General features: G+C 38.9%; 1 protein-coding gene across 1 annotated transcript in view; it reads left to right on the top strand.

Moving 5' to 3' along the window:
• SAMSN1 (SAM domain, SH3 domain and nuclear localization signals 1) overlaps nt 1–17,741 on the top strand; it is a 36,149-nt gene extending 18,408 nt beyond the window's left edge. The window contains exons 4-8 of the mRNA XM_026051645.1: nt 1,474–1,594; nt 2,943–3,094; nt 5,075–5,281; nt 6,325–6,475; nt 16,627–17,741. Of these exons, the coding sequence (XP_025907430.1) occupies nt 1,474–1,594; nt 2,943–3,094; nt 5,075–5,281; nt 6,325–6,475; nt 16,627–16,826 (831 nt within the window). The 3' untranslated portion in view covers nt 16,827–17,741. The remainder of the gene's footprint in view (nt 1–1,473; nt 1,595–2,942; nt 3,095–5,074; nt 5,282–6,324; nt 6,476–16,626) is intronic.
• Nucleotides 17,742–22,357: the final 4,616 nt, after the last annotated feature.

Genomic DNA, 22,357 nt, shown 5'->3' with positions numbered 1-22,357 from the left:
CATAAAAACATGGTTACACATACTGAATTAAAGCGGCTTTGCACTCTTTCTATCCTGTGTGTATTAATGCAGCAAATGCACTTAAAACATTACACTGTTAAGATCCAAGATAGTAATAGAGTGATTTACAGGCTAGCGTCTTTCCCTGTTATTAGCTTATTTTGTATTTTGTGAAAAGTTCAGGAGGATGCAATCCATATTTTTTGGAGAAAAAAAATCACATGTTCAGCATTTACATTCTGCACATTTACTGCAACTGTTCACGTGACAAGAAATCAATGAAATATCTCTCTGGGCCCACATATGGTGCAATCTTCATTCCTGCAGTACCTGACAACAATCAGTACTGATCCACTGATTAATCTATGGTTTGTGTTCCTGATGCACATCCTTGTTGAAAATCAATACAATCTTTTACTTTGTTGATATGCCTTATATGTACCTGTATGAATCTCATCTTCATATATGCACTGACTTCACCAGTTGATTGAAGAGTATTAACATTTCTCCCAATAGTAAACATGTTCCGAATAGAAGCGGATGTTCTGATGTAGCATCCTCTGTACTAGATGATGTCTCAGTTGCATCAGGATATCACGCACACTGACAGTGCGATGCAATAAATTCTTTGCTGAAGAAATTGCCTCCTTTGAAAGCTTGTTGTAATTCATTTAACATTATCTCTGTTATATTATCTCTGGCTTACATGTGACTGAAGTTTGATTTTTCTTGCTTTGAATTTATTATGTCTATAAGCTTTGATTTCTGAGCTATGATTTAATGTTATAACCTCAATGGGCTAATTTGATACCACACCATTTTTTTGTGTGTGTGTGATTTTGTGAGAGAGACAGATTTCTGTTATTTCTGAAATGCATTGGTTTTTGAAATTAGGAGTATCTAGGAGTTTGGGCAAGTTACTGAGCATGGTGCTAAATGCATTGGTAATGTTTATGTGTTCACATTGTCTCTGGAATGCTCTGACGTGAATGCTCTCACTGTGTGCCTCTCAGCGCCTGGGATTTTCTGAAGTTCAGTGCAAAACATATCTGTGTAAGCTTGCACTTCTCCATGTGCTTTCACAGTTAAATTTTATGCTTCACTTTCAGAGGTAACCAGAAAAAAAGAAAAAAATCTGAACTTCACATTGAAATCCTTTGTTGCTGCTGTGGTCTTTTGGCCACTGCAAATTTTTAAACGGAGAATCAGTTTAGCTACTTGAACAGGAATAGAATGAAAAGAGAGTGGCAGAGAGGAGACAAGTGATCTCTCCAGGATGAATGTGTTAATGGTGGTGTTGGGCGTCCTTAATGCCACTCATCAGCTTCTAAAATGCTTTCTATCTCAGAGGGGATTTAAATAAAGGAACCCAACTTAAACTGCAAGGGTAATGATATGATGATTAAAAAAAAAACACAAATGTTTTTGTAACGTAACTTATGTGGTGGCTAACATCTGAATTTTGCATTAAAGAATGAAGAAGGAAAAGATGATGGTGATCCTGGTGGTGGAATACACACAGAGAAGGTTTCCCTGAAAAACAGCGACTCTATGGACAGTCTCTACAGTCTGAACAGTGGCCAAAGCTCATCTAGTAAGTCCAAGATATTCATACTTCTATTTAGTCACTGACTCAATATTATTTTTGTTTAAAGTGTCAGAGTTGGTCATTCAAAATGTGACAGTAGAGAGATCTGTAGCCTAACAGGCAAACATATAATTTGATGAAATGGGTGGCAGCTAGACTATATTTCTGTCTCTTCAGAAATAAGATGAGTGTTTTTAAGAGTGGAGGTATTAAGAGCAGTCAAAAAAAAAAAAAAAAAAAAAGGATTGCAAGCATTGCAGGGAATGCACTTGGTATATAGCACTAACCTATGTAGTTGTGGTCCCTCTGCCCAAGCTGGGGGCAGTGGCCATGAATTTGTGCTTTGCTCTGCAGATAGACAATGTTTCAGATATAGGAACCTATCTGAAATGCTAAGTGGCTGGGCAGCTCAGCAAACCCATCAAAAAGACTGCCCCAACAGGGTAGTGCCCGCTGTGGGACAGATGGGAAGTGGAGTTTGGCTCCACATATCCAGGAGCTGCTGTGCACGGCAGCAGGTCGGAGCTGTGCGTGGGGACGTTGCTGTGCCATCACTGTGGGGACACTGCTGTGCGGTCACTGCAGGCATCCCGCGAGCCCTGACGTGTCTCAAGCTGCACTGCAGGCCATTAGGAGCCATTAATCCGGCCCTCCGGCAAAGCGGTGCACTTAAGCAATCACCTCAAACAAAACCATTTTTATGTTCACTTTCTGTGATGTGATTTGTGAAAATTGTGTATGGGGGTTTGCTTCCAACACGCTGCTGCTGTTATCTAAAAACATATTTGGATGGGATATTGCAGAGCTTGCTCAAATTTACTTGAAGTACTGGGCTGATATTTTACTGCCTGACTTGGATAAAATGACAGGCAGAAATGTTGATAAGATTAAAAATTCCCTCTGCAATGCAGGTCCCTTTGATGTTTTAGCTAGCTCTGTAATGAAATAAAACAATTTCTACAGTATTTGTTTTCATTTCTCTGAATAAACAGGAGAAGTTCAGCAGAATTAATTCCCTAAATTGCACTTTCAGAGTACATATTAATCTGCAGAGGTAATATTTCAAGAAGTCTGTAAGTAAAATATGTAGTCTATTAGTATCATCACCAGGAAAAGATTACTGCAGGGAAGATCTCCGAACTATTTTGTTCAGCCCTTTTTTTTTTTTTTTTTTTTTTTTTTTTTTTTTTTTTTTTTTTGTGGAAAGTATTTCTACTGGGGTATGTCAAAATCACAGAGAACACACTCTTTCTTAATTCTGTGGTTTTGTACATTTTCCTCTTTGCTGCTGTGCAGAATGGGATATTTGGGTATCTAGGCAGGAGATCTGAATTTCCACTTGAATCCCTGTCAGGTGGAGTCACCAGCTGCTCTGACGGAACCAGCAACAGGGACAGCCTGAGGTTTGACGATGAAGTCCCTTACAGTGGGCCCTTCTGTGGCCGAGCCAAAGTGCACACCGACTTCACGCCAAGCCCCTATGACACCGACTCCCTGAAAATTAAGGTAAGACAACTATCAGGACTTCTTTTCCAGTAAGCACACCAGAGGGGGTATTTCTGCATGTGAAAAAAAGAAGTGTTCACTACAGCATTTTTAACTGGTAAGGACGTGTACTTTTCAAGCAACACCGATCTGTTTTAGGAATATTTCTGGAAGAAAATATTGTTCAGACAGTGCCACCAAGCTGCTATCTGCAAAAGGCTCTTAGGTCATGGGCTCCATGTAGTAGGTATCTCACCATAGTGTACCATGCAGTTTTCTTCAGAATAAAACACAAGTGGCTTACTACCCCTGCAACGTCTGGAGTGAGAACAACATGGGTCTCATAAAGGAAAAGCCATTTCTTTAAGCCTCTCTATCAGCATACATTTAAAATATTCCTCTATTCCTGACATCATGACAGGGATGTCTGGGCTGTGTCAGCGAGGAAAAGGAACTCTTGAGTGCCCGATTAAACCATGCTAAAAAAGCCAAGTCATTTTCTTCTCCCTCCATGTGTGGGTATTGGTAATATCACTGCCTGTTTCTTACAAAAATATTGAACTAGTGCAGAAATGGCAAACTTCTCTTAGATCATAAGTTCATTCCTAAGTCACTCAGATGGTGTCTTTAAAAATTATGAAATAATATACTGAGGACTGTTATCCCCTAAGAATATCTCACAAAATTTCTGTACCCTAAATCTGAATTCAAACTGCATCTGTAACTTGGCTTGAAGCCATTGCCTAATCCTGATTTGCATCCACATCTAAATGTCTTGAGCTCTCCATAAGTGCAAAGAATATGTGTGCTTATAAAGCTTTAAGAAATGTTTTAGTTTCCATTTAAAACATTTTCATAGCTCTAAGCTTCATAGTCTAACAGAGTCAAGCAATTCAACACTGAATTTCATACTTGGATTTGCACCAAAGTAGGGTGACAGCTTTACTTACTTGCAATTTCTTGACCAGAAAAGATTTGGAAGTTTTGGAGACAGTAAGAGATATTGTAACAAAAATGAGTCCGAATTTTAAGTTTGTAGCAGAATGCCAAATGAAATGTTTACATGGAGATTTGTTATACAACTCAAAGACTTTTCTTTTAATACTTACCTTCAGTAGAGAAAAAAAAGATACCATTATTTTATCATAATCTTATCATAGCATTAAGGTGTAGATTACATACATAATTCCTGCCCAGAAAAGGAGGGGATGCTCCTGTTATGGGAGCAAATTGTGTAGGAAGTGTAATTTTTATTTCTTTGCTACCTGAATAACTGGTGTGTGAGCTAAGATTTTGATTCCCACAACTCAACTGTGAAAAATTCTGCTTGAAGTTGCTGTGTTCTCACTCTTTCTGGCACTCATCTTTCTTCGAGTGCATTCAAAAGTGTGGAACACTAGCCTAATTTGTCACCCCTTTGGGAAAAGGAGAGCAGAAAGGTATTAAGGAAGTTAAATGTCCTTTAGTGCCTTTCAATATTATAGAACAATGTTTCTTCCTGTAAAATGTATAAACTTCACCTTTCGCATAGCTCAGCATCAGTCTTCGGAGATCCTTTCGGATGCTGTATCATAAGATTATTGTGTAAGTGGTTTTGGGCGAAGGATCAGCTGAGAGCCTATATAAAACATGTATTTGGAAAATATTCGGCATGCTCTTGTTTTTTTCAACAAAGCTATTCCTGCTATCCATGGCAATAGTTGCTTTCGCGTTATAACCTTTTCTTCTTTCAAGGACCAAGAAGGGCATACAAGTAGTGGAAAGTGCTGTTCATCCTCACCTCTCCTTTGCAAAATTTGAAGAAGTAACACCATTACGTGTAATTCCACTTGCTGGGATATTATAAAAGCAGAAGACCTTGATCAGGGTTATTTTTAAAAGTTACTTTGCTCTGGCTAGCTATGATTCTGTGCCATCTGTGCTATTTTTTGCTCCATAAAGGAAAAGTCCCATATCACAAACCAGATGTATAAGTAGTGGTGTTCTTTTCCCTTGTTCTAGAAAGGAGATATTATAGACATCATCTGCAAAACTCCCATGGGCATCTGGACAGGCATGCTGAACAACAAAGTAGGAAACTTTAAGTTCATTTATGTGGATATTATTTTGGAAGAGGAAACTGCACCCAGAAAGCTAAAGCCGCACAGAGGAAGCAAAAGGACCAAGCCTAAAACTTTACAAGAACTCCTGGAACATGTCCATCTGCAGGTCAGCAAACATGTTTCCCGGTCGTAGATGAAGTATTTGATTTGAGTGCACTTGGGCTTGGATGTAATATACAGACACAACTAGAAAGGCAGGTTTCAGCAGTTTTGAAGTCAGTAAAGTAAAGAGGCTTCATTTCTGTCTTCTATCTTATGTGAGTGGTCTGTGTAACTGCATTTTTCCACATGATTTGGTTAGGCTAAAAGAGTCGATGCAAAGAGGCACTCAGTTGAGGAGTGGTGACTTGTCAAGCCACCATAACCTGAACATGACTGTGTGCCTAAGGTTAGGAGGTGTGTGAATAAATGGAAATCTCAGTGTGACTTCATTGCCAGCATTGCAATTCTTCCTTTTTTTTTCTTTTCCTAGTTTTTGTAATCTTTAGGGAGGAATAGTCTTTATTCACGACAATTGTGTTGTACCTCTCTCCCTTGCTGGAATCCTAGTTCTTCACTGGGCTTCAAAGCATTTTTATATCATGATTTACAAGTAGCATTTGTAACTAATGTTTATTGCTTTTTTGCTGAGATGAACACTCCTTTTCCTGGATTCCTCATACCGCATCAATACACAGCTAAAGGAGGACCGTGTGTAGTTGAGCACAGCTGAGGGCTCTCTCAGCTTCTCATTCTCTCATGTACCCAAGGACTCCTTCTTTGCAAAGACAGAGCAGACCTTGTTTCAAAGGCCCTCCAGGACCCTAATGGAAAGTAGTCTATGGGGTGGCCCCAGGAATGTCCCAGAGCTGAGCAGATTATATTATTTACAGCAGAGCTCTGTCCTAATCCAATTTGCTGCCAGACTCTGGGTTGAAGCCTTGACCACAAGGGATGGCCAACTGGACTCCAGGGCATCTCTGCCTCTGTCCTTTTCTTCTCTCAGGCTCTGTTTTTATGCCAAAAGCAGATCAGTCAGACTGGAGAATGGGACCCATCCTTCTTAACCTGACAAAAAAAAAAAAAAAAAAAAAGAAATAGAATTTGCATTTATTCCTTTACTAAACATAGTGCTTGTTTATAAGAGGATTTACTTTTTTCTTTTTGTAGGATTATGCCTCAACCCTCTTGCTAAATGGCTACGAAATTCTAGAGGACTTAAAGGATCTAAAAGAGAGCCATTTGATTGAATTAAATATTTCAAACCCAGAAGACAGGGCGAGATTATTATCAGCAATTGAAAATCTACAGGACTATGACAGTAAGTGTTTAAGCTTAAAAGAGCACATTTTGATTGAAGAAACATGTTTAAAGAAATAGTGATTCCTCCATTGATCTCGTAAATGATTCTTTTATATATGAAATGGGGAGTTAGGTGGTTTTCTGATGTTTTTAGATGAATAACTGTATATCTCTTCTAGCTATGTATAAAATTACTGTGCTAGTTACACCTGAATGCTTTCAAGTTTCCCATTTATAGATCTTAAACTACAGGCAAACAGCAACTAAGCATTATTATCTTCTATTTATGGTTGGGTAATGGACACTCAGAGTGGTTGAGTGGCTTGCCAGAAGTCGCAAGGTCTGTGGCACAGCAGATAATCAAACATCTCAAACTCTGTGCTAGCATATCAACCAAAATAGAGCCATCTTCAGAAAGTGCAATGAAGATTTTTCTTTATTTTTGTGAAATTATGTTTGCAGAAGAATAGTCTTCCATCTCGCACATGATCCCACGCTAAACACCTAGCCAAATCAGTGTCACTTGCAGGAAGGGGTTGAAAAACAGAAAACTAAACAGAGAAAAAAAAGACTGTAGCTTCCTGTGAGCTTCAGAATATTGATCTTTGTGTGTGTGTGTACCTGGATACGTATTGTTCGTCGTTCTTTTCCTCACTTGTTCCTTCCTTTGGGAATGGGACTGCCAGAATACAAAACATGAAATGCTGTTTTCTTGATATTTTCCTGGCATTTCCAGCTTAGTTTCTAGTTTGAAACTGTTTATGTCAAGTTCCTAGAAATTTCAGCTAAACATCTATATAATTAGATAGTCAAACCAAAATCAGAGAGATATTCCTCTTCATTAGTATTCATGCACAATCATCTCTAGCCTGAGCAGTTGCTTGATCAAAACTATGTCCATTGCAATGCATTTGAAATATAAAAATAGACTAAGAAAAGCAGTGCCTTCCTGGGATATTTTTACATCAGTTCATCTTCAGCTGTCCAGTTTTTCTCTCCTCAATACATAGGTGAATTTCTGTTCCTCAGTTCAACATATGTGTGTACATATACACATGCCTGCATGCATGCATATGCTTGCAATATATAATTTTTTCTGAGGTTCTAAGCATATCTTAGGTTGCATTGGCCATTCACCGTTCACTGCAGATTTTCTCAAATACTCTCTGGGTCTTTGCTGATCATGTTTTTGTGTCCATGTTCGGTCTTTCTGGATCCTATTTCTAGATGCAGTCTTTCCTATTTTCTTAAACAGATACCACAAAATTGGAGAAGCATTTCAATGTTTTTCTTTGCTTCCCACCCCCCACCCCAGATCATTACTTCTTCTTGGTCTATAGCTTTGTTACATGAAGGGCTTGGAGAGACTCCATACAGAAAAAGTGAAAGAAGTAGTGAAAAAGTAAATCTGGGTAAGAAAGAGTTAGATTATCCAAGAATTATGCTGCAGAGATGTAAGTAGGACTCACATGAAAATATACTCGCTTTCTTGCTTTGCCCTTGAATTGAGTTGTCTGTGTGTCTACATCTTCGTGACTAGCCTTGCTGTACTTCCTGGACATTTTGTGGTATTTGTTATTCTATACTAATATTTAACATGAAAAAATTTAATAGAAAATGCTACATGATAGTTCTTGCAGAGTTTTGCATCAACTTGAAGAACAAGACCAAAACATAGTGTTTTTTAACAGCCCATGCAAGAGTCAAACTATTCTGAGATGGCATAGCTGTGCTTTACTATTTATGCTTCTTGTGTAATGAAAAGTAGAGCAAGCATCCTAAGTTGACCCCACGAAGAATTTTTTTTAGAATGGCTTGATCACTTAATATTCTACATATTCCTGTGCAAGCAGCAAGCCTGAAAAGTATACATGTCCTGTATACTGAACAAGTTTATTCAATTATCCAAATAGTTCTTTTCCTGATTGATAGAATGGGATAAAGCCACTTTCCTCAAGGCAGAATGGTATTCCTGATGATATCTGTGTTAACTGTTTAACAGTTTAAATTCTTCTAATAATTTTAGAAATAATAACATTAAATGTTATAAAATGATCCATACATCAAAATCAGTTCTTAGAAATTATGAGTACTTACAGGGACCAGTATCTAAGACAGATCTTTAGATACAGTCCTAGCTGTATTCAGTCTTTAAAGTGTAATTGAGTTTTAAAATACTCATGTACATTTTAAGGCGATTCACATAAAAAATTTCTTTTTTGGTTTGGGATACTCTTCTGATTCAAGGCTGAATCGAGTCCTTGCCTTATCTAGTTGCCAAAGGTTCATGTTTGTCACATGACTGGTAGTGCAAGAACAGGATTTAACAACCTGCTCTGATATTGAGGACTGAAACTGATAGAAGCCATCTGTTAAGCAGTAATAATGAATGATGGGGAATAAAGATGAWCTCAGGGATAAGCTCAGCATTTGCCTGACCTTGTCCCAATCATTTGACCTCCATGTGCTTCTGTCAATCCAATTGGAAAATTGGGTTGGAAGAGCTGGGTGCCACTGTATAAATAAATTCTGCATCTGAACTGAACTTTCCTAGGTCAATATTCTCCTCCCACCCCAAGTGGGCATGACTCAGTCCAGCATAAATGATTTCTTAATTAAAATTGATTTTCTACATTGCTTAGAAGTAAGCAGCATAATTACCCACAGCTACATGAAGTATTCCACATGTAAGCCAGCGTTCTTCCAGGTAAAAGCTCATCCGTTTTATAAACGTTGTGGAAAATACACCAATGTCATAGGTCACATTCACTGTTCTAAGCCCATCTTTCTCATGAACCTGGAACAGTCCTGCTTTTTTTGCATTATCTTCATATTTCTGTAAAGCATTTGTGTCCATTCCCTGGAAAGGTGATGGAGTGGTTCATCCTAGAGAGAATCTCCAGGCATATGGAGGAGAAGAAGCTGCTGAGGAGCAGTCAGCATGGATTCACCAAGGGGAAGTCATGTCTGACGAACCTCATAGCCTTCTATGATGGGGTGACAGGCTGGCTGGACGAGGGGAGAGCCGTGGATGTTGTCTACCTTGACTTCAGCAAGGCTTTTGACACCATCTCCCATAACATCCTCATACGGAAGCTCCGGGATAGTGGACTAGACGAGTGCACGGTGCGGTGGATGGAGGGCTGGCTGGATGGCAGAGCTCAGAGGGTGGTCATAAATGGGGCTGAGTCCAGTTGGARGCCTGTGGCCAGTGGTGTCCCCCAGGGGTCAGTACTGGGCCTGGTGCTGTTCAACTTGTTTATCAATGACCTGGACGAGGGCACGGAATGCACCCTTGGCAAGTTTGCAGATGACACCAAGCTGGGTGGAGTGGCCGACACCCCGGAGGGCTGTGCTGTTATCCAGAGGGACCTGGACAGGCTGGAGAGTTGGGCAGAGAGGAACCTCATGAGGTTCAATAAGGACAAGTGCAGGGTCCTGCACCTGGGGAGGAATAASYCCAGGCAKCAGTACAGATTAGGGGTSGACCTGCTGGAAAGCACCTCCACGGAGARGGACCTGGGAGTCCTGGTTGACACTAAGTTAACCATGAGTGAGCAGTGTGCCCTCGTGGCCAAGAAGGCCAATGGGATCCTGGCCTGCATCAGGAGGAGTGTTGCCAGCAGGTCAAGGGAGGTGATTCTGCCCCTCTGCTCAGGTCTGGTGAGGCCGCACCTGGAGTACTGTGTTCAGTTCTGGGCACCCCAGTATAGGAGGGACGTGGAGCTTCTTGAGAGGGTCCAGAGAAGGGCAACCAGGATGATTAAGGGAATGGAACATCTCTCGTATGAAGAGAGACTGAGTGAGCTGGGCCTGTTTTCTCTGGAGAAGAGACGGCTCAGAGGGGATATGATTAATATGTATAAGTTCAGGAAGGGAAAATGCAGGGAGGAAGGGGACARGCTGTTTTCACTGGTGGCCAGCGATAGGACGAGGGGTAATGGCCACAAGCTGGAGCACAGGAAGTTCCGTCTCCAGGTGAGGAGCAACTTCTTTACTGTGAGGGTGACAGAGCAGTGGAACAGGCTGCCCAGGGAGGTTGTGGAGTCTCCTACTCTGGAGGTCTTCAAAACCCGCCTGGATGCCTCCCTGTGCCACATGCTGTAGGTGTGCCTGCTTGAGCAGGAAGGTTGGACTAGATGATCTGTAGAGGTCCCTTCCAACCTTAAATATTCTGTGAATCTGTGAATTCTGTGAATCTGTGAATCTGTGTGATTCATGAACAGAATATAAGGTACTGTCCAGAGTTTTACTATTTTGCTATACATTTTACTATAAGAGTAATAAAACACGATTTAATATTTTATTTTCTTAATGTGAAATCTGCCACTGTAAAATGTCCAGGTGTTTTTACTGGTCTTTTCTTCTCTTTTCTTGGATTTTTCTTGACATTTATTATATGTTATGCTGAGTTATTTCTCTATACTGTATACTTGAAATTATAGAAATCATGTTGCAGGAAAAAAATGATTATTGAGTTTTCTCACACACACACAAAAAAAAAAAAAAAGAAAAAAGAAAAAAGAAAAGACAGCAATAGTCTCCAAAGCTGGTCAAAATGTAGGATTTCTGGGAATTAGGTTGGGAAGTTTTTTTGCATTTTGCATATGGCTTAAACCTGAAAGAGTTTGAAGATAAAACATTTTACCATCTCATGCCCATAATTAAAAACTAAGTTGTATTTGGAAATGATACCACAAAGTGTTTTTTAAACATATTTTTCTTCAAGGGACAGCACTGTACTTTTTACTCTTGGGAAATGTGAGGTTCAGTTTTATCCCCTTCAAGTATCTGGGGAGGCACATCATGTTAAAACAAGAAGATTTTGTAACTTCTTTTGTTTCAGAGGTTTAGTTGCTGTAAGTTGATCAGATCTACATTTTTTGGCACAGAATGAGTGGGTTCAATGAATTCATGACTTGGGAGGAAAAGAAAAAAAAAAGTTCTTTTTTGGAAAGTATTTCTTAATAGCCTTCCATTCTTCTCCCAGATGGCTTCTAGACAGGAGATGAATGTCTGTGCTTTTCTAGCATGCTATTTTTAAAGTGAAGCTTTTGCTGGAAAGTTAATGAATACAGTAATAAAAGAAGTTTGTAAGTTCTTTCTTGGCTGCTTCCTGCGACAGACGTGTGTGTGTGCATGTGTGTGCTCACGCACATGTGCAAAATAGACTCGGTTCTCTTCTCACTTATGTGATACAAGTCAAGAGGTTAACTTATGAAGTCTGGGGGTTTACATTATTCTGAAACTTTTGAAAAACAGTGAAATAAGAATTCACTGCGTATTATGTATACAGTTGACTATACAGAAAAAAAAGTGCATAGTGTAATCTTTGAGATAATCCTTCTACCCCTATTCCCAAATCCATTCTGTCCTTTAGCGTGCATTTCATATCTGACTAAGAGTCAGATCCTAAATCCCCACCGCTGGTAACACAGACTTTTTTTATTTACTACACTTGTTCAGCTGGACAGCAGATAGCTGTTGGGATACAGCTTTGGGTTTTAATTGCGTTCCTTATGCAAGGACCTTGCAGTAACTGCAAATTAACATACCYCTCTACACTGTTCAGTCCTAGTAAATAAGTGCAGTTGCACTAACACCATGTCAAAGTCAAACGGCAATCAAAAACTACTCCCTTCCTCACCTGTGGTAGTTGCAGTTCATTGATCTGCAAGTAATAGTTCAGATTTCTCTAGGATCCTACAACAAATATCCCTTTTCTGAAAGATATATACCTAGTAGGAAAGAGTGGTACTAATAAACAAAATCTTCCTGGCTTGAGTATTAGCATTTCTCACCTTATTTTCAGGCATGTCTGTTTTCTTCCTGGTTTTAGAGATAAAGGAGCTTCTCACCTCTCTCAACCATGGAGCTCCTCTCATATCAGTTCAGTATCCTTAAGTTTGTGATCTGCTCTGAGAGCTGCAGAATCTTTGCTACTGGGACAAGATGCCCCCCTGAAGTATATGTGACTGCTGCTACTGAAATCATAAGAAGGTGTGCAGCTGATCTCAGCGAGCTCCCCTTTTTTATTTATTRTTTGCATGTCTGTAAATATGCACAAAAGACAGACTCATTTGATTCCCTAAATTACTGCCTTTGTCTACAGAGCCAGTTCAAGTTTCTCTGCTTCTTTATCAAGAAGGGGCATCATTTCCTGCTTTAAAAACATTCTTTATGGGGTTTTGTTTCATTTCAATGGATAGACAGGCTGACTGTCCACATCAACATGTATCCATGTTGATACATGGCTTTCATATGTACTTAGGAGCCCTAACATCAGACTCGAAGACACGTTTTTTCTGGGCCTTCTCTTACACTGGTCAGTATGACACAAAAGCACCTCTCAGGAAAGCACAGAAATGGCTCAGCACATACAACCTCCCAGTCCTGTTTGCCATCTGAGATGTGGCAAAACTCACAGGGCACAACCAAGCATGTCTCAGTGCTATTTCTTTCTTTTTTTGACAATAACTAAGCCTTCTGCCACTCCTTTGGTTCAAATCAACATAACGGCACCAGTGTTGCTGTGACCTTAGTATGTTCTCTAGCAGAACTGCATTAAGCCTGAGCTTAAAGTGCTCTCTTAATCAAGAGTTTACACTGATTAAAGAAAAATGGAGAAGAAAAAAGAGATCCCTCCCCTCATGTTCCATAACACATCTATGACATTGCACACACACACAAAGAAAAAAGTTAATTGCCAAGATCTAAGCAATGAGGAAAATGCACATGTATCACACAGCTATTGCCAAGGCTAAAAGCCTAACTTTTTTCTCCTTTTTTTCAGTACTTTGAATATAATCCTACAGTGTAGTATTAGAATATATGTGTCAAAATGATGCATATCTTGGACTCTTCTGGCCATATCGTAGACAGCAGTGACTGAAAGCTATTTATCTTCTATGAAACTGCTTTACTATAGAAAAATGATAGAGCTTCCATTTGTTGATAAGATAGTGATTTCTGATGATTCCGCAACATCTAATGGCAGTTTAATTTTATCAATTTCTGTCTCCTGTGAATTGTATCTTTCTTCTGCTTAAGCTCAAAGATTACACCAGCAAATTTACCTCTCCTAAAGTGGAACTTGAACATGTATTTTTAAATGAAGGAATTAAGAAGAATTGAATGTAAAAGCCAAAAGCTAAAAAAGGCATAGTTTCTGTTTCTGTGAAGTAACAGTCAAAGCTCTATGTTACACATTTTTAAAACTCAGCATCCTGTTCAGGTGGTTTAGTAGTTACTGCAGGTTTGCTTTTAAAAGAAAAAAAAAAGTTTGCTTTCTGGCTTTTCTTCTTGAACATGTGTTGTTCTCAACTTCTGCTCTGCTCACAGTTTCACTACAGTGAAAAAGCTTTATATTCTATTTTYGTTTTCTCAAGAATCTGAAGATTTTTGTTTTAAAATTTTCATGTATTTCTTTTCACATTTCCATATGTTTTCATTATAGAATTTATTTTTCTAGTGGATCTTAAATATTTCTGTTATTATATGAAGTCATATGCTGCCTGAGTTCAAAGCTCTGCTGATTATCACTTACAAGTTAAATTACTGGAGACCTGTAGTAGCTCTGCTACAAAGATCTGCACAAAGATATCCTCCTTCTAGAATGTTAAAGATAGTTTTGTCTGTAGCTACTAAATATCAGAGAATATTTAAAAATAGCCCATGTATCTGAAGATTTCCTTATTGAAATTTTAAAAAAATCTCAGTCCCTGGCTTGTTTGCATCTTTAACATTGAAATATAGGGTGGGGGAAGGCATTGCTATGAAAGAAGCAATGCTTTTCACATAGGAACTACTTGGATTATCACAACCAGTTTTAGGGCTGTAATATATTGACCAAAATCGGCTTTTTTTTTTTTTTTAAATCCACTAGTTACTTGCTATTCTTTCCCACTGAAAGATAAATAAAGTGGACGGAGATTCCTCTTTGACCTTGAGAATGTAAACAGGATTAACACTTTTTAGGTCACTGCTTGACAGGAGAGCAGATGATTGCAGAGAAGCTGATAAAAGCACTAGCAGGCAGTATTACGGCTGATGGGGAGATTAGGGGGAGGAAGTAGGAGCCCACACGCCCCGGCAAGGGAGACGTTCACAGAGAGCTCGCGGGGAGTGGGCAGACGCCGGGCATCGTGGCGCTGCCAGGATGGGTGCTAGGAGCTCAGGAGAGAGTTTGRACGAGGCTTTACTTAGGCATCTGCTGTTATTTGTGCTAAACTCCTGCTGCTGCTACTAATAGCAGCAGTAATGCCTTCGCTGGTGTAATTCCTTTGGTAATTCCTTTCCGATGGCAATCAGAAATCGATTTGACCCCTTCACGATCAAATATTTTCCCTGCAAGGAGAGATAACATTTGACATGGCAAACTGCGTTCTGTAAAGTGAGAGGGGATCAAACAGTTGCAGCAATCAATTAAATCTGCTGAAAGGTGTACTTCTTCATGTAAGTGCTATTAACCATGAGTTTGTCTGGGAACAAGGTGGGTCCTCTCTTCCTTAGAAAACATTTAAAGTAGTCCTAGATCTCCTTCTGAATACATAAGGCTATGCCTGTAACATCTGGCTTAATGCAGAAAGCATTGAGTTGAGACCTTGGATTCTTTTCTTCAAAAATCAGATTAGTTTACTAAGCTTAATTAGTTAATTCAAAGTTTGAAAATAACAAATAGTACTAATCAATCCAAGAAAATCTACAAGACTTCCAGGAGGACCTAAGTATGTTTTTAATGTTTCTAATTTAAAAATGTTTCTAAATATATCAAAATGCTCTGAAATGTGTATTGAAATTCCATTTACAAAGTGAAAAAGATCCTGAGTATCCCATTCACTGGAATCACATTCATTCAATGGAATCATATTTCAGTATTTTCATTTCAGTATTTTCAGAATAAAACTTTTGAGGTTGTTGTTTCTAAATTCTTTCTAGTTTTAAAATATAACGTTAGTAGAAACAAATCCAAATTAAAAATCTTTCCAATGTTGCCAAAGTCACAGTTTACAACAGCTGCAACAGTTTTTTATAATTTTGGGATTCCACCTGGACCTAAGCTAGACATGAAAATAAAAACCTTTGTGAAGTAGGACTTCCATTCTGTCTCACTGAAGTTGGGGCAATACAAATCAGAGTCAAAAATGAAGATCTGCATCTCACCGTTTTACAATGGATTAAAAATATAAATGAAATAAAAGAACATTAAAAAGGTACCTTTTTTCTGAAAGATTAAAGTCTTTTTTCTGAGAGACCTGTTCCTCAGCCTTTGTTTGGAAAGSAAGCCAAAGTTTAAAGTAAAAATACAGTTAGAAGAGACCGTGAGAAAAAGAGAACGAATGAATAGAAAAAAAATTATATTTTATAGCTAATTTTCTGAAAAAAGTTTTTGTGAGGAAATAGCATGTATTTCATGGCCAAAAAAATAGAAAATGAACTTCATCTAAAAGATATATCGATTCATGATACATAGGTGTGCCCCATCAACAAGATACAAGGTTACTGAATGGTTTTGAGAGGTCTGTTGATACCTCTAAGCTGTAGATTTTATGAGTTTGAACAGTTTGGTCATGTAACATGCAAAACAAGGAGAAATCATTAGCAAAAGAATTTGTGCGGAGGGGTTGTCAAAGGTATAGCAGGAATTCGGCAGCTAGTTTTATTTTTATTTTGGAAAGTCTCCTTTTTGGATATCTAATTTAGAAAGTTTAATTCAGTGAGTAGCTCCCACCGAAAAGTCAAGTGCTTTAGGAAACCCAATTACTTCATTCTGAGGACTTTAGAGGTTGCAGTGCATGTAAAATAGTTGGGGGTACATTCAAAAGACACATCATATCTAATGGCTTTGGGACACTGCGAAGTGTTGCACCCATTCATACTCTAAAGGCCTTCACTGGATGAGGCCAAAGTCTTAGCCATTCATCTCTGAGCAAGACAACACAGGATTAGAGCTAGCCTGAGCAGGAACTCAGATGCCATTATTCTCATGTAACAATATTTTAAATTCTTTAATGCTGAGGTTTCTGTTTCTGATGGATAAAGTTAATGATCTAGTCATGAGTATATTACCAGTTTTGTTTCTACAGCTCTTCAAGATCAGCTGCCTTGTTATCTCAAGATCTTTCTATGAGTATTTGTTTAGACATTTCTTTCTCTTCTTTTTCCTTATAGCTGAACAACAGCAAGAAAGCGAAGGTGGTCAAGACTCCCAGAGCTTAAGCCCTCAGCACAGCTTTGACAAATCACAATTAAATGACTGTCCAAGAGATTCTGGCTGTTACATCTCATCAGAAAATTCAGATAATGGTAAAGAAGAAGTAGATCCAGAAGCCCTGTCTGACATGGTACAGGCAGTGGAGATCACTGAGTGAAAGTGATCCCATCCTGGTGCTTTTCTGCAGATTTTCAGAACGGACAATCAGATAAGTTAATGTTCTGGTGTGACAACACAGAAGCAGTGCACAAAATAGTTTCAGCAGCAAAAATCTGCTTCCCTCTGAAGTATGATGCTCTACAGTGTTTAAAATGTGGACATTTGATAGCTAAATCTTTGTTGACAATAAGAATATCTCACGTGTTTCTTTTTAATGAATTCACAGACATTTGACTGCAAACTTTTTTTATCTGTATATTTATATTTGTACAGCAAATGCATTTTCTATAATGATGGAGAATTGTTTTAGGTGGTAGGGGTATGTAATCAGGACACGTTCACTTCTGAACCAGTCTAAAATGTTGTAAATATTGTATATCATCATTATTTTAAACAAGATAAATCACACTCTCTTTATTTTCAGATGAGTTTCACTGGTATTTGTACAGAACGTATTTTCATTAATATCATTAATTAAGAGGTGGATACATTCCTGTCCTCCTTTGGAAAGTACCAAGCTAATATCATTAATATTAAAGCTGTTTCATAACTTTCTTCTCCAAAATGGACTCTAAAGCAGACAGTCTTCTGCACTTTGTCCTAAAGGTATAAAAGAACTTRAGCATAAATGCTGAGTATTCAGTATCTTTTAGGAGTACTCAGCCATCTGRCTTTCTTATACACTGGCAATTTCTGTACTGTTATTTTCACCACTATTCTCATATTTTCCRAACATTGTAAAAATAATGCAAGCTTGGAGCAAAAGACCAGTATTAATGCTGTGCTTTTATGATTATCTTTTGTGAAGCTCTTGCCTTTCGTGTGTCACGTCAGATTTGTTAATAGAAATACTTGTTTGTGAAAAAATCTCAGAAGCTAATAAGGTTATTATACATTATTGTCTTTCATATGAGATTTAATTGTCATTTCTCAGCACATTTTGCACTGGAATGCACAATGTAACTACCTGTTTTCTTTTAAAGTACTTCTTTTGAAAATAAACAGAATCATGTGTTTGAGCCCTTTAAAGATTAGTTGATTTTTAATGTGGTCATTACATTTCACAGACCTCTCCGTTCAAACATTAACATGGTAAATGGCAAATGCATTGAACATTTTTATCAGACATAATCATCTGTGTATCAAATCAATATAGAAGGTTTCTGTTCACTAATTAGTCACACTGTTTTCATAATTTAAGGCATTTTGTATTCATGTTAAATAATTTCCACATATTACTAACAACTTAAATCATTTTCAGAATGGCCCAAACATGGAAAGTTCCACCCAAAAAAAGKATTTCTGAAGAAGATATAAACAAGGGAAAACTTCTATCTCTTTTTTTCTTTCATTTGGATAGAAATGCTTTGTATAGTTTTCATGACACCTCACATTGCTTTTATCAAAATCTTAATATGCTTTGAAAAATATAATATGAAAGTAGCAATTATAAAAAATTACATGCACTACATTTCCAAGTTTTTGATTAAAAAATAATATACTTAGGTTAGGAAAATAACCATAGGAGATGCTGAGATTTGTTTCTGTTTTTAACTTCTTACCTTATAAACTTCAATCYGCAACAATCATAAGCACTTTAACAGTAATGACCCCATATTGCCAGGTGTGCTGGTGATGCAGGGTCAGAATTTAATCCTGAAGGAATGAAGTACATGGAAACTTTTATTAAGAAGTTATGCTTGTTTCTTACTGCATTCCTAAGTAATTCCTAAGTAATGTGTCCTCACACATAGGGCTGATTTTAAGTAGTATGACTCTAGTAAATTTTTCAGAAATAATGATTTGTATCATCTCATTCTAGAGAATGACTAAAATCTGCTTGAATTCCTCCAAGACTGGAGGTTTTTTTTGGCTTTTGCAATAGAGGTGCTTACTCGTCAGGTTACTTCTGTCTGTGAAAGTGCTGAACCTGGACAAATATGTTGAGAATTTAAATATGATTATGACTGTCAAGCAACAGTTAACTGTGTCAGGGCCTAACAACYACAGGGACCAGAGGTATGCTGTGATACAAGTACACTAAGAAATGTTTATTTACATAGATTTAGGAATGTAAATATGTCTCCTTAACTACTTGTGGTCAGGCAGTCATGGCTGACTTTTTGAGTGGATTAAAATGCCCAACTGCTATACACTCTTTTGCAAGAACTAAACTTGCATAAACTTGGATGGATGGCCTTATATAAACATGTAAAGTTAATTAATCGGTAACTATGGCCATGAGCTGTGGTTTACCCAGTTCTGCCTTTAATTGATAAGGCTTAGTCCAAAGGGTTTTTCGTTTAGAAAAAATGTGTCAACTGAAARCTTGTTCAAAACACTTCTAACTTCCTGTGAAGGCAGCACAGATTATATCTCAAACTGAGAAACTTCCGCTCTCTCAAGCTATTCTGAGAAAAAGAATGAGGAAATTTTGTACCACAAAGAGTAGAAATGCAAGTTTCCTACAAGAAGCATGCAGGAGCATCTTTCATCTCACAGTGGTCTTGCTAACTGGGCTGATCGTGGATTAAACTGTTTGTCTCTGCATAAACAGTTCTCTGCCTGGTTTTAGGGTTGGTTAATCTGAATGGTAGGCTTTTACCTCTTATTAAGCAATTTTATAGCAATTATTACGCATTTACAGGAAGTCTGTTGGAGAACTATCTGTAATGAAGCTAAAAAGGTCCAAGAGAAATGAGTAGCAGATGTGTTTTTCCTCCCTATTACTTGTTGCAAGGTGCCATGTCCCTTCTCATTTTTCATTACCTTCCTCTATAAGGGTGGTGGTGGGCCATAAGCTTTGCAATTCTCCGACTGGGAGATAACTGCAACCTTACATTTCCCTGTGGTTACAAGGCATTAAAAAAGGCCCCAAACCACACGGTAGAGGCTAGGCTAACATAAGTACTGCTGCTGAAGCCAGCGGTGGTGTTGCTGGGCTTTGGCTGGTGGGGATTTCCCCGCGCCGCTGAGGGCCGGTGCAGATGCACGTGCTTCCCTCTGTGCACCTGCGGTGCTGGGCTCCCCGCGAGCACGTGTGCTGCCACGGTGCTTGGGGGAAGGCCGCTAACTCAGCAGGACTTGCCCAAAGGGACCCTCAGGAAAGCTCAGGTGGCGGTGGGAGTCCTCAGTTTAGTGGAGGGCACMTCAATGAAAGGGTAGTATCAGAGTCAGGAGCAGCACATCACGCTGCAGCCATGTTATTCTCATGGGCTAGCCTGCACACTTCAAAAATTTGTGTGCTGTTCTTCAGGTTTTGTCARAAAGCTTCAGAAATTCAGTGCATATAAACGCATTGGCACAGAGGTTAGAAACAGCAGGGTTCAATATTCCTTCTGCTTTGGTATGGATGAGAGCATGAAGTATAAGGTAGGACATAGGAATGCATGTGGAAGAGATGGAGGAGGTATTTCTCTGCCTTTATCCATTTTTCCCTTTTTTCCCCCTCTTTAAACACTGCTAGCAACACACAAAGGAAAAAAAGTTTTAAAAAAAAAAAAAAAAAAGAGAGAGGAAATCTTGAAAACTTCATGGATATATTCTTGCTCAGTCATACGGTGGAGCAAAGAAGGCCAGGAACTGTGAAATGATTAAGGCTGTTCTCAGGCTTGAAATTAGCTGAAATGCAGTTGAAATTAGGTGAAATATAAGATGATATAAATCATCCTGGATTGCAATTCAGCACCTTCCTCTCTCCATGTATAAAGCACAGAATAAATGCTTGCATTTTGCTGATGCTCAAGACRGTGGGGAGACAGATTTTAGAAACAAATGAGAGGAGGTTTTATTTAGTGTAATTATTAATGAAAGCAAACACACATAAACATTGATGGCAGCTTTATTGTTAGTTGAACTCTAGCAGAGTCAAATGTAAGCACAATTCATGTACTAATGTGCTAATGCCACTCATGTTTGGCCCATGCTGGGTGTTCACCACCTACTCTTCCTTGCTGCTGGAGCGGGACATGGAGAAAGTGAATGTCCTGGCACATGCTATTGCTGTGTTGTTACAGCCCTGGACATAAAGGCCCAGAATTTGTTTCCAGAGCTCACTTTGACACACTTTGTGATGYTGAGCAAATCATTTTCTAGTACTGTCTTTGTTGTCCATATGCAAAAATGAAATGGGTTTTCAGTGCCCAGAAGTATGTATACTGCATATTGGTTCCGTGCAATTTGTTAGGGAAAAAAATATTGTTCCAACTCACTATCCTCTGTTTGCAGTCCACTGCAATAAGTCTTATTTTCTACACATCCTCCATGCTTCTCTCGTCCTGTGGTCCCCCAGGACTCCCTGTACAAGTCGCTATGCTCAGAGCATCTCACTGTCCCTGTTGCTTGTTACAGCTAATGTGGGACTGTGGAAGATTTCCAATAGCAAAACAGAATTTGCCCTGAGGGACACAAGTTGATGTGACCCCACAGTCTCTGATATACCTTTCACATCAGATAYTGCCATAAATGCTCCTCTAAAGAGGTTGCCTATATTTTTATTCACATAAGAGAAWCACATCATCACTTGAGGGTGCTAAGGACCTCCAGAGGTCTCTAGTCCAACCCCCTTCTCAAAGTAGGTCTAATCAGGTGTGGCTCCTCGAGGAGATCTTCAGTTGAGTCTTGAACCCCCCCCCCTAATGGCTCCACAGCATCTCTGTTCAACCTGTGCCAGTTTTTGACCACCTCTTGTCACCCTCCTACACCTCTTTGCTGCACTCTTAATGCAGTGCACGATGCTGTTGGCCTTCTTTACAAAAAGGGCATTATACTGGGCCATGGTCAACTTAGGGACCCCAGGTGCTTTCAGCAAAGCTRTTTTCAACAAAGCTGCTTCTCAGTGGGTTGGCCTGACAGAGAGCCTGTATTGTTGCATGGAGTTATTGAGCCTCACAGGCTTGACATTCCTGTCAGCCCATTTCTTCAGCCATACAGATGTGCATATCAGACCTCCAGCACTTTGACCCTCCTCCCCAGTTGGGCTATATCTGCAAACCTCCTGAGTGCAGTCTCTCCTGTTGTCCAGATCATCAATGAAACACTGAATGGTAGGGCTGCCAATACTGATCCATAAGGACCTCTCYTAGTTACTAAGCATCAATTGCCCTTTGCACCATTCACACAACCCTTAGAGCGCAGCAGTTCAGGCAGCTTTCCAATTACTTACCATTCAATTACCAGCTCATACCTCACCAATCTGATGAAAAGAATGATGGGACAGAGTGCGAAAGACCTTGTTGACATCAACATATGAGGCTTTCATGATATCCTTCATGCTATCCAAATGAGGGATCCTCATTCTGCGTCAGTTAACCAGTTCTCCGACTTCTACCACTGAGAGACCAGCCTCTCCAATGATAACAAGGCCCAAGCTCACTAACTATGATATTAAAGCTTTTACAGCATAATGCTTGCTCCCAGCTAGTGATCATGATAGTTGCATGATAATTGCATGATAATTGTGGAGAAAAAGGTTGGTGCAGGAAGGACAAAAAAAAAAAAAAAAAAAAAAAAAAAAAAAAAAAAAAAAAA

The sequence above is a fragment of the Nothoprocta perdicaria genome, unplaced genomic scaffold (assembly GCF_003342845.1).
Source record: "Nothoprocta perdicaria isolate Ctin4 unplaced genomic scaffold, notPer1 scaffold_78, whole genome shotgun sequence".
In the NCBI taxonomy this organism is placed as follows: domain Eukaryota; kingdom Metazoa; phylum Chordata; class Aves; order Tinamiformes; family Tinamidae; genus Nothoprocta; species Nothoprocta perdicaria.
Note: the sequence above shows the minus strand (reverse complement) of the source record. Positions and strands in the feature narration are given on the sequence as shown.